We start from the raw sequence: 12,561 nt of genomic DNA, 5'->3' as shown, positions 1-12,561 counted from the left end.
CTACGTTGTACTGTTGAGTGAGAGGATTTCATTTTTGAGATATGTAAATCATCGTTTCCCAGCAGTATCCACCAGTTCAAACTTGCTTGCGTAGTAATTAGTTGCCTCTCAGAATAATTGTTTTCATTTGTAACGAACAGGTACCCCTTGTTATGTGGATTCTGAGGGAATTGTGCGGATGTTGAACCGAGGACTTGGGAATACTTGGATTCCAGTGTGTAACACGAGAGAGCATTGCAAAGGAAAATCTGATAATTATTGGGTAGTTGGCATCCATGAAAATCCCCAGCAGCTCAGGTCAGATATTTCACAAGGAGATGCTTTGGTTGTCTTGGTTTTAATTTACAGAGGACTTCTTACTATGAGAAACTGGAAACAACTTTTACTAAAACAGATGGCTGGTAAATATGCACAGTAAATGATCTAGTTCATAAATTTAGTTCTGCATGGATGTTTCATTACTAAATTGGTTTTGAATAAATTCATTAGAGTTTTATAATGTGTAATCCACTAATTTTGGCTTTTTGCCTTGACTAACAGGTGTGTGCACTTCGATGTGAAATCACATCTCTGATGCAGACACGTTCATAAGACTGCATTTTGTTAGAGAAACCTACTAAAAAGTTGCTGTTAGGAATCTGCTTCTGCTGTTGATGGTTTTGGGGGGTTTGGGTTTGTTTCATTTGGGTTTTTTGGGTTGTGGGTTTTTTTTCTTTTTTTGCTTAGCTATGTTTTCCCCTTTTATCCCTTTCAGAAGAATCCAATCCTGTAACTAGTCTATATCATTAGGCATAGATAAATCAGAACTGTCTGTTATTACATTAATATTTAAACTGTGGCCACGAAGAACAATTTTGTATGTAAAATTGCTCAAATATTTAGCTGAGAGTTAGACATTACTTTATAAAATGTGATACTGGTGATGTCTAAATAACTGTTTCTCTTTATTGTAACATGCATCCTGGACATTTAGTTGCTAAGCTTTGTTTGTATTCCTCTTTATTCAGTGATCTGTGTCCTTTTCCTATTAGGGCAGAATCCATCAGTTCACATATTTTACTGAAATTTAGACTCTTTGCTAGTCACGCACAATTGTAGAGTTTGGTGGGAGAGTGCATTTTATTTAAATTTATGTGAAATTCTTTGTCATCCTCTGTTTTTTTATAAAAAGGGAAATAATTTGGTCACTGGTAAATGTCAGTTCTCTGTTTCTTCCTTCAAATTAGTAAATAATGTTGGCCTCCAGAAAATTCACAAAAAAATGTGCAGGACACATCACGTTGATGGGATGATCAACTGTGAGTCTGTCATCATGAGTTTTCTACCTTCTACTCCAAGAAAGAGCTATTCTCTGAGTTGCAAAGAACATTTTATTCAAAGCCACTAGCATATTAAAGATAAGAAGGGGGGAGGGTTGTTGTAGAAACACCATATGCCTTAATTAACACAGATAGCCAGAACACTAATGCTTCCTGTTCCTTTTTTTTTTTCCTAGTGTCTGAAACAGTAGCTTATAAAACCAGACACTTTTGTCAATGCTGCATTGGTGCTGCTGGAAATACAGCTCTTCCCCAATCAATGTTTTGCTTAAGTGATTGTTACCAGAAAGTACCAGTTAAAATATAATGAAACAATACGCCTACCCTTTTAGTATATGCTTATCTGTTTCACTCCTCTCCTCCCCACCCCCAACCAAGTGTGTCTAAACACAGCATTCTCCTCATGAAGTCCAAAACCCCTCATCAAAATAAATCGTAGATGTGCCTGCTCTTGTTCTAGTGGCCTTCAGTTTTTCGGTAGTTTCTGATTTTAATAAATTGCATTTACGTTTTGTAATAGCTGTTAAATTGTGTATTGTGTGAGATGGAGATCTGTGTCTGTTATGTGCCACATTTGGAGTTTCTAGTGTGAACAAGAGCAGCATGTGCCTTGCTGGTTTTAAACTCTTTTACCAGTCGCAGTGTAAAAATAACCCTTTATAATGCAATCTTACATATTGCTATATTTATGTCAGTAATTTAATTACTACTTTTTAAAGACAAATCCTCTTAAAGTGCCTTGCTTCTTAGGAGACATGATTTAGACGTAGAACAACTGGTGACTGTAGGTGTTGAGGATTGTATGTGTTTTCTGTTTCCCTTGCACAGGTGTATTCCTTGTAAAGGAGCCCGATTCCCTCCTACGCTACCACGGCCTGCTGTAGCAATATTACCTTTTAAACTTCCTTACTGTCAAGTTACAACAGAAAAGGGACAGATGGAGGTATGGAATGGTGTTGAGTTCACAGCTGATAGTCTCAGATGTCCCCATAGTAGGGATTATACAAGATTCCTATTAATCATCTCTACTATGAAAGAGGGTAGTACAAACTCTGAGTAAGACACGTGGCTAAGGAGTTTATTTGGGTTCAGTGTTTTGTATAGCTTTTCTGGTTTGGTTTGGCTTACAACTGTTTCTAGAAGAACATAAGATAAAGCTGCTAGGGCTGGTTGATGCAAGGTTATATTTACACATAATCTATCTCTGACCAATGAGGTCTTTCTTACCCTCTCTCTCATTTTTTTAGCAGGTAGTGGCTAATGTTCTAGTAAGCACCAGATTTTGGGATCCAAATCAAGACCCCCTTGAAGGTGTCTGGTTTTTGATATTTTAGGCATAACAAAATTTCTGGAAGATGCGTTTTTGAAAGGTATACTAAGTACTCAAATTCATATAATCTCTCTGAAAACGTAGGCCTTCCGGCTTGACTTACTCTCTTAAGGTAGAGGCTGGTTGAAGCAAGATGTGGAGACTTCTAGAAGAATATCTATATTTATTCTTCAATTTTTTATAGGTTTAAATATTTCAATCTTGCTGTGTTTAGCTGTACTGCACAAAATAAAAATGAACATAAAATTCTAACCTCAATCTTAGAGACAGTTTAATGCTATTTGAAATTTATTCTCTTTGATAGAAGTGTAGGTTAAAAGTTTCAATAATAAACACTTTGTCATTTTTAATGAATTCTGATTCATTTGGCTTAAGTCTTTTTGTTCTTTATCTGATGGAGTGTGTCTTCCATTCCACACCCACACCCTCAACCCCCCCAAGATAATAGAAGGAAAACACCCTGGGAGCTGTTAATTTAGCTTGAGGGAATATGTACTTCTGTGTAGGTAAAGAAACAGATTATTCCAATACATGACTGATGAAAACATACTGGTTTTGAATAAGTTTATAATTATTTTGTAACAGAGCTAGCCTGGTCTAATAGCCATAGTAGTATTTCACTGAACAACAAGAGTTATATTTTCTGTTTGCCTGTCTCACAGATGATGATTACTCCTACAGTTACTGAGTTATTCTGGAATACTTCCAATTTGCTGTGGGACAGAAGTTATAAGATAATCAACTTGTTCTAGAATTGTCTGTCCTTGTAGCATACTGGTGAACATGTAGGTCTCGTCCTGCTGAAAGTCTGCAAGATACTTGGAATTTAACATATATGGCGACTGTTCGGATCAGTTTGTATACAGATGTATACAGATGGTGTTAGTGTGATCTATTTTTTCCTCAGTAGGCATTGGCTTTTAAAGAGAATTGTCTACACCTCACCCTCATTATAAGATGAAAGGAACATTTAAGAACAAGTTGATAAAATACGTTGTAAATTGTTGGGCATTATGTCATGGGCTGTTTTTCCCCCTCTGACCTCCAGCATGCATCTTCCTTCCTTTTTCAGGAACAATACTGGCGTTCTGTTGTATTTCACAACCACATGGATTACTTATCAAAAAATGGCTATGAACTTGATGAAAATGCTAAAAGCCAGTTAGTGAAAGAACAGCAAGAACTTTTAATGAAGCTGTTTGCCGTAAGTACAAATAAATAAAAAATAGAATGAATCCCTGAGACTTTATTTTGAATAGGGGGCCTTTGATGTAAACGTTGATGTGATTCCTCTTATTAGAAGTCTGGCTGATGACTGGCAATCCAGCTAGTTCACAGACTGTGATAAGAAGTGGAATGGTTAATATTGCTATTGCTTATCAGTATGAAGGGTTGGAGGAAGAAAAAAAATAAAAATTTTTTCTTTGCTATGCAGCTGATGATTGTTGGTGGTTTGTCTATTCATTCACTCCACCAAGACCATAATATTCTGGTCCTAGAGTCTTGAGAGAGCTGTGTAACTGAAGTGTGTCACTCTCAAGGCTTCTTTTCTTTCAGCTGTCTTGCAAACTGGAACGTGAATTTCGTTGTATGGAACTTGCTGACCTCATGACACAAAACGTTGTGAATTTAGCTATCAAGTATGCTTCTCGCTCTCGAAGACTAAATTTAGCTCAGCGACTTAGTGAAATGGCTGTAGAAAAAGCAAGTGAGTTGGCAACAGCACCAGAAGATGAAGAGGAGGAAGAGGATTTCCGAAAGCACTTGAATGCTGGGTAACACAAATTTCTGTGATTAAAAACCTGGGAACATTTTTACTGACCAATTAACATTTTGGTCCAGTTGATGCACTTTTCTGGACCATAGTTTGCAATATATTTCTTGTGAAGTAATGTTGTGTGTTGCTCCATTTATAAATTATACATATAAAATGGTACATTCTTCCTGATCTCTTGTGAGGACTCGTTAGTACCAGGATACTAACACAAAGGGCAAATAATCTCCACTCCTTGCTTACTGTATGTTTGTGTTCAACAGCTTCAGAGGCAAAGCAGACTCAGTACCAAGTGCTCTGATTTAAATTTTTTTTTCTCCCCACCCTCTCACTCCCCCAGCTTGTACTGGTTTGGTTATTTGACTCCAACCTATTTTTTCTCTTTGTCTCAGTCTCTCTCTCTATCTCACTTCATTCCACACCTATCTTAAAATCCTTCTTTCTCCAGCCCTCCCCTCTTTCAGTATCCCACCTCAGTGTATCCTATTTAATCTTACACCCTCCTAACTAATCCCAGCTCTTCAAAGCTATGAAAATACTACAGGTTTGCTTTGCATTTTTCCCCCCTCTGTTATCTGTGCTGTCTACCTTTCCTCTCCTACCTGCATCTGCTTTGTAAAGCACGATGAGGCAAAAAATGCATGTGGTGTTTTTAAAAATATAGACCATACAGAGGAGCTGTGTTCTTGCTTGGCCTCTGGATGGTACAGCTATAAGGAAAGTAGTTGCTAACCACCAGTCTGATAGCGCAGAAAAAACATCATAACGTTTTGTCAGAAACAATCTCTTCCTATAGCAATTTTATGTTTGAAGTTTGGGACTTAAGCAAGAGGAAGTGGTAAGTTCCTGAACTTATCTGTAGCTTTTCCCTTATTCTTCTGTGTGAAACTGCACATTCAAAACTCCTTTCTAAATGCTCTACCTTGTTCTTCTGGATCATGCGTAGAAGCTGTAATCCCATGTCTGCGACTTCAGCCACTCTGAGGGTTAAAATTCATCACAAACACTGTATTGTTCTTAGTGCCAGAGTAATCTAATACTGACATTCTGGTTGAAAGAAATGAGCCTTTTGTTTATGTATACACAGAATTTAGTAATCGGCAAAGATTAGGAGGGGAAATGCAAGAAATGTACATACTACTATACTGGGAATTTAGAGAATAATCAGATTAAACATTAAAACTTGCTGTCTAAGCTTCACACTGAAAATATGTATCCATGTTACCACCTGTATTTGTTCATGTATGCAGAAAAGTAATCTGGTGTTATTTATGATGTTGGAGGTATATGTATTTAAATGGAGATTACAGAAGATTGTTTTATGTTTGCATTTATGTTTGTGGCAGTGTTCTGGCAACAATAGCAATGCACTCTGAAGGTGGGAAAAGGTTGCTGTTCCTGTTTGGGTGCTCGCTCTGTTTGTGTATGGAACTGTTTGAAGGCCAGTGCATGTACTTTTAGCTGAGTGTGAACTTCAAGCAGTTTCATAGCTACATGTGGTCTTTCTTAAAACTACATGAGTACCACTTCAGGCAACTGCACTTGGTGTTTCAGGCTGAGCTGAAGTGGTTAATGAATCTTTATTTTATTTTTAGCAATCATCAGAGTTTAATCAGAGGTATAATGCAAATAAATGTCAAATGTTACTGTTCTTATTTCCTAAATTAGGTAAGTAAGTTAGCCTTCCATTGTTCCAGTTTTCCTTCTGAATGTGGTGACTGCTTCCTTTCTGATGAATGCCTTCCATTTAGTTACAGCAACTCTGCCACGGAGTGGAGTCGGCTGCCGGTGAGAAATGTTCAGCAGGACCAAGAAATGGAAGATGCGGAGGAAACTGATGCCTATGAGGAAGTAGAAGAAACACCAGAAGTGCATAAACAGAGTAAGAAAAATATATTCTCTGAATAGGCTGGAAGTTATCTAGATGTGTTAATAAGGAATTCTGGAAAATTCCCACATTATTTGGCATTTGGATAACTCGGCAGCCTATAGGACTATGCAAACAACAGCGTTTTCTGTCTGTGGTTTTGTTTTGTTCTTTTGACATAAAATTTAGGAAAGACAGGCACGCTGCCTGCCACGGGACACCACAAGTGAGGTACAGGAGGTTTGATTTAGAAGCCATTTACATAAATAGAAAATAATCCCATTTGTTTCAGTGAGTTTTGAAACTGCAGCTGCAGCAGGGACTAGGTTTTCTGCTACCTAGTTAGAACAGATCTCGTAGCTTCTGATCTGTCTTACTTGGGTGTTGACACGTGAAAAAATGCACAGGAATAACAGGGTGACATGCAGTAACTCCTGCCTGTGGGCTTCTTGTTACCTGGAATTCCCTGTGGGAGATGCGTGGCAGTGCCTACCTGAGTGAGGGGGTCCATATTCCAGACTGTGCCTGCAGTCCCTGCAGAGTAACAAGTTGAGTGTGTGTCCTCTGCTCTGTGGCAGCTTGCTTATGCGTTGTGCTTAGTAACCATTTGAGACACCCTTGGGGAGTTTTTCTGTTATCTGATACTATTTCTAATGGACTGGGTCACTTTGTGAAACGGTTACTTTGGTTTCAGCTCAAATTTTGCAGGAGTTGAATTGATAAACAAGTAGTTTGCTGGGCACAGTTTAAGGAATAAGTGTACAACTCTAAGTTAAATCCAGGTAGAGATAACAGATGGTTTTGTAAAAGTGTATGTACAATTTGAAAATGAAAAGTCATGCTTTAAAATATAGATTGCTTTACTATAACTTGTCTGTTTGGGGATTTGTTTTTAAAGAAGTTATGCTATTACATTTTATTGTACTTAAATATGTACCTCTTTCTTTTTTCTGAAGGGCCAAACCCCTTCTGCAAAGGTGTCACTTCAGCAGAGGTGACTACTCCGAAGTCTGGTGAGTAAATTCCCATTTATTCCAGCATGAGAGCTTTGTTATGCTTCCTGATACCTGCTCCTGCTTTTATCCTCCATTTTCCCATTACTACTAAAATTTAGTGCATAACAGTGTTGTCAGGTGGTAACTTGCACTGATTGTTGTTCTCGTGTTTTTAAGAAGTTCCTTATTCCCGTTGATGTCATCATTACCTAAAGATAACATATATGCATAACACTATTCTGATTGCCTTAGCTGTGCCAAATACTGAAGCAGTTGTCTGCCTGGTTGTGTTATGAAGGCATTCTTTGGGACAGGGATAAAATGAGAACAATGATCAGTTGATTTGTTTTACTAATCACAGGCACATTTATTGGTTGCACTTACAAAGCAGAGTTAGTAACCCTGCTGTAGAACTGTGAGTCTGAGCAGGCAGGGGCAGAGTGTGACCTTTTGCTGTTTCTTGCTTCTTACCTCCTCCCAACCCTCTAGCAAGAATAATAGGAGTGGAAACGGATTTGGGAGTGGAGGAAATACTGGGTCTTCCTTTGGATTTATATTTTAAGCTGTTGGTCCTGTGTGGCATTTCTGATGACTAATAATAGCTGAGCATGTATAGTATAACCTTTGTGGGTTTATTAAAGCATCTTTCTCTTTATCCGACTGCCTTCAATCCTGGTGGGAACTTATTTTCTTTGGTGTGGAATAGTTGATGCTTTTGATTTAGTTCTTCTCTTCAATTTTCAATGAACAGAGGCTGAAACACACACAATGAGTGTTAGCCTTGGTCTTTGGAAATGAAGCTAATGTTTCGTTTACCCATCTAAAATGTGCACATTGCTTTGTAGATTTTTATATGTGTGTGTGTGTACACACATACACATATTTTCACATTCTTTTTTCTTTCTTATTAAATAGTTGTAATTGTATCAAGCAGCCAAGGACGAGTGAATCCCTTTAAGGTAAGAATTTTGCAGCGGGTTTGATTGCGGTGTTCTGAAAATCACAACAGATGATTATATCTAATGTTTACAATATAACTGTGACAGATATCTTGGAGGGACAGAGGAGGGGAACATGACAGAAAATAAATAAAATGTCTATTTATTTGTTTTGCTAGGTATCATCTAACAAAAAGGACCCAGTGGTCCCCTCAGCAAATGTTCTAGATACTATGAGCAAACACTCAAAGAAAACTTCTTTGTCTAGCAGTCGAGCTGTAAACAAGCAGAACACTCCAGTTATAAAGCCTCTGATTCCCAAACCCAAGTCCAAGCAGGTAATGTTTTGAGTCTTTTTACATTGTTTCAGTGAGAAAAGAACAGTAAATTGAATTTTACCAGCTTTTATCAAGTACAAAACCCTGTTGATTAAGTAAAGTATCTTAGATGGCAAAGTTCATTTAAGCGTACTGCAGAAACTATAAAAGCACATAAAACAGCAAAAAAACCCTTTCAGTTGTAGAAATTACATTCTGCACTGAATCTTGTGCTTTTATTTTAAATAGTGTTAAATAAACATCTGCTGTGCTGAAATTGAGTGGATTAGATGCTATATTAATGCAAGTGATTACTGTGACTTTAGGGAAGACTTGGTTTTTGTTAGGCTACATGCTAGATGTTGTTTGAGAGTGAGGTGTTCTTACTTTTTTTTTTTTTTTTTTTTTTTTAACCTCAATTTCTATAGGCTTTAGCAGCCTCCTTCTTCCAGGCTCGTACACCTAACTCTAGTGCAAAAACAGTGGAAGAGAGAGAAGAAAAAGCAGGAAACGAGTCCCATGAAGTCAAAGTCACTGCACAGGAGAACACTGAAAACAAAAGGTGAGTGGACACTTGTATCTCAATGCCATATTCCAGTTTTGATAGAATAGCAAGTCTAAAAACTGTTCTGTTTCTGAAGACGTTGGGCTGGCCAAAGTAGCGTAACATCAAGATTAAAGTGTTAGCTCACAAGTTGTCATGTTTGTGAACCCACTTCAGAAATTTAGTAAACTGCTACTTATACTATGCATATTATCAAACCTTCATAAAACACATTGGTTGGATTTCCAATTGCTGCATTACAATCACAGTGAAAGAACAGAGAAAAACATTCTGTTCATTAAATCCTTCCCAGTGTGCATGGCAATCTAATTCAAAGTAGAAGTTTTGCATCAGCCTGAGACAAATAAATGTGTGAGTGAATAATAAATGAACAATGCAGAATGTAATTTTGGGGCTCTAAGCAACGATTTTTGCCTTGATACTACTTATGCATCTGATAATGACCTTTGAATGATAAATGAAACCATGCTGTTGTGCCAGTTCCAAGTATAGGAAATGCTTAAAAGTTTAAACATCTTTAGCAAATCTCCAAGGAAGTCTAAAAGCCGAGGGTTTTACGTGAAAGTGTAAAGCTTTATTTTAGCATTTTTTTTAAAAAAGAAAACAAACAAAAAACTTAGATCACCTAAGGAGCACGTCTCTTCCTAGCTAAGACTCGTAATCTGTCTCTTTCCTCTGGAGCAGATGTATTTCCTAACAATCCCAGTCCTCATGAAACTTGCATTATTATAATCATGTTTCATTTAGACTTCATTAAACTGAGGAAGATGAAGGTAATTATTATGCATTTGGGCTAGCATTCTTTTCATTAACCTTTACAGATAATGTTCTAAAACAAGTGGTAAGGAGAATTGTGAAAAGGATTAGCTGAAACATGTTAATATATGTGCTCTATTTTTAGGTTGATGGGACCCTGTCAGAAAGGAAGAGAACCATTATGCTTTGTCATTCTAAAACTGAAATGTTAATCTCCATATATATCACAGTTTTAATAAAAATGCTTGACTTAGTCTTGCCTTGTCAGCATGTTCTTTAAGCATACTGCAATAGGAGAAAGCAGACTGCTGACTATATATGCCTTTTCCTTCAAGAACAAAAAAATCCAGTTAGGTGTTGTTTAGAAATGTTGTTTTGGGGGATATGGTTTTCCTATAACCTTCTTAAACAGTCAATTTTTGTATGCTTGTTTTAGACCACAGACAGGATTCCAGATGTGGCTGGAAGAGAACAGAGCAAACATTTTGACAGATAATCCTGATCTGAATGAAGCAGAAGTAATAAAAGAAGGCATGAGTCGATTTAGAATGCTGTCATCAGAAGAAAGAGTGGTAAGAAAACATTCTCTAATTCTGGGGTTTTTTTGAGAATTTTTCCCCCCACTGAATTGCTTGGTTATTTTCGCTTAGGAAGTTTTTCTTTAAATTCTACTGTTCTCCATCTTCATGGACTTCAGTTTTGAATTGGGCCATGATCTACGACATATACTCTATGAAAATATAAACTGTCTGAATAGTAAGTAATAGCAGAAAGCAGCTTTTCCAAAGTGGGGAGTGCAAGAGAAACGTAATCAATGAAGGAGTAGGGAAAGAGTTAAAAGTGACATAGCCAGGCTTAATTCACTGGGGCTTAAATTTGTTCTAAGGCCTTTTGGGTTTCTTGTTTGTCCAGAAAGACAATTAAGAGCTTCAATTTCATATACAGGCTCAAATGAAGTATAGTTTTGAAGGAGATTTTTAGAAAAAAGGAAAGTGAGGAAATTGTTCCTAACTTGATCCTTATTAGTTCTTAACAGGAATTATTTCAGTGCTTCCTTAGAATCAGAGAAATAAGGTGTATATAATAAAGTGGTGAGTTTTGTGGCCTAGTTTGTAGTTTTCTGTTTAATGATGTACTTTCTTCAAAGGTGTGGACTGAGAAAGCAAAAGGAGGAACAGTTAATGATTTAGCAGAAGATAAAAAGCGAAAGCGTCCCACAGCTGATGAAGATGAAGTGAAAAAGAACCAGGAGCAAAGATCAGAGGACTCAAATGTATCCAAAAAACCAAAGCCTTTAGATCAATCTACAAATGTCAGATTGTCAGCTTTTGCATTCAAGCAAAGCTAAACAATGTGGCACCTTCTCAGCATCTGTTTTCTGAAAACATTAGGTAGCTCTGTATTGAGAAATTTGCTGCCGTGCTCAAAGAGCACTAGCAAAAAGAGTGCCTTGCTCCAAATAGTCTTTTAGAAACTATTTTATTATCAATTCTTGAGAGATGTTGAATCCACTCTCCCAGTCCTTTGCAAGTTACTGCTATAAAGCTTGATAGCAAAACTAATACTAATGGACCTGTTATCTAGAAGCAGAATTCCACACAGTGTTGTGTAGCTGTGTGCCTCAATATTTGTAATATTTGATGCTAAATACAGGTTAATCATTCTGGGGAGGATAAACTATGTCCAAAAGCTGTCCTGTAGTTTTAGAGAGGGAAAGTAATGGCTTCTATACCATTCCTTCTGCCTGCTGCAAATACTTGTAAGAGAAAGACACTCAAGGAAATGGGAGTGAGGGGGAGATAGCTTAACATGGTGCTGGTGTTCAGCTGCATTGTCAACATCTGTGGCTGTGACAGTGGCAGAGAGCAGCCCGATATGGGCAGGGACAGAAAACCAGGGCAGAAGCTGAATGAGGAAGGTCAAGTGTGCAAAAATGAGCCATTCCAGACTGTGCAAATGTACTTTCCCAGTCTGTGCCTCAGCAGGGTCCAGAAAGTGTTCAGAACTTGAAAATCTCTGTATTGTTTTACGTAACATTTGTTTTTAAAATAAAGTGTGAATGTTTCTTTGTTTTAAGGTGGTGGTCTCCTTTGCAATGTTTGTAATTAAACAGACTTCACCTACAAGACATAGGGCAGTTGTATTTACCCTTCTCTGGAGAAAAGGCAGTAAGTATGTCTAATAAATGTACTTGAAGCAAACTCAAAGTTTGAAACTTTTTTTTAAGGATAAGGTAAGATAACTCTTTAGCATAACAACTGTGACTGATGAGTTCTAATTTAGGGTTTTTTCTCTGGGTTTGCTCATCCTTTCATCATTTGCTTTTTTTCATTCTTCATTTGTCTTCACGTTATTACTGAAAAGATGAAGTGACTGTCCATTTAGAACACACTGGAATCTGTAGATTGAAGATTCAGTGAGATTTCTGTGAAAGCCATTAAATCTTAGTGCAAGAGGTGATTTGCTAGACTTTTTTAGAAATTGCTGCAGGTCATTTTGGAGAAAACAGCTCCTGTTTTCACTGTATGTAAAAAAACAGGGGTCACGATATCAACCAGGGATAGTAAATACAAATAGAGAAAACTTGAAGACCTGTCACTTTAAATGCTTTTTTTCATCCACAGTTCTTATATATTGTTACACATTTTATTTGTTTAATGCTGGTAGTAGACAGCAAGTAATAATTAATGTAAATAGTAA

At 37.2% G+C, this 12,561-nt stretch overlaps 1 protein-coding gene across 3 annotated transcripts in view; it reads left to right on the top strand.

Moving 5' to 3' along the window:
* The window catches only part of WDHD1 (WD repeat and HMG-box DNA binding protein 1), a 30,446-nt gene extending 18,393 nt beyond the window's left edge, over positions 1-12,053 (top strand). For 2 of the 3 annotated variants that reach the window (XM_075029504.1, XM_075029505.1), the window contains exons 16-26: positions 141-297; positions 2,148-2,262; positions 3,722-3,853; positions 4,207-4,424; positions 6,175-6,305; positions 7,247-7,303; positions 8,201-8,244; positions 8,403-8,561; positions 8,969-9,102; positions 10,298-10,433; positions 11,009-12,053. In XM_075029504.1, coding sequence (XP_074885605.1) covers positions 141-297; positions 2,148-2,262; positions 3,722-3,853; positions 4,207-4,424; positions 6,175-6,305; positions 7,247-7,303; positions 8,201-8,244; positions 8,403-8,561; positions 8,969-9,102; positions 10,298-10,433; positions 11,009-11,209 — 1,484 coding nt within the window. In that variant the 3' untranslated portion in view covers positions 11,210-12,053. Of the gene's footprint in view, positions 1-140; positions 298-2,147; positions 2,263-3,721; positions 3,854-4,206; positions 4,425-6,174; positions 6,306-7,246; positions 7,304-8,200; positions 8,245-8,402; positions 8,562-8,968; positions 9,103-10,297; positions 10,436-11,008 lie in introns of those variants that run through there. The other variant, XR_012650611.1, reaches the window with a different exon arrangement.
* The last annotated feature ends 508 nt before the right edge of the window (positions 12,054-12,561 follow it).

Source organism: Buteo buteo, chromosome 6 (genome assembly GCF_964188355.1).
Source record: "Buteo buteo chromosome 6, bButBut1.hap1.1, whole genome shotgun sequence".
Classification (NCBI taxonomy): domain Eukaryota; kingdom Metazoa; phylum Chordata; class Aves; order Accipitriformes; family Accipitridae; genus Buteo; species Buteo buteo.
This window is presented reverse-complemented; position numbering and strand designations above follow the sequence as displayed.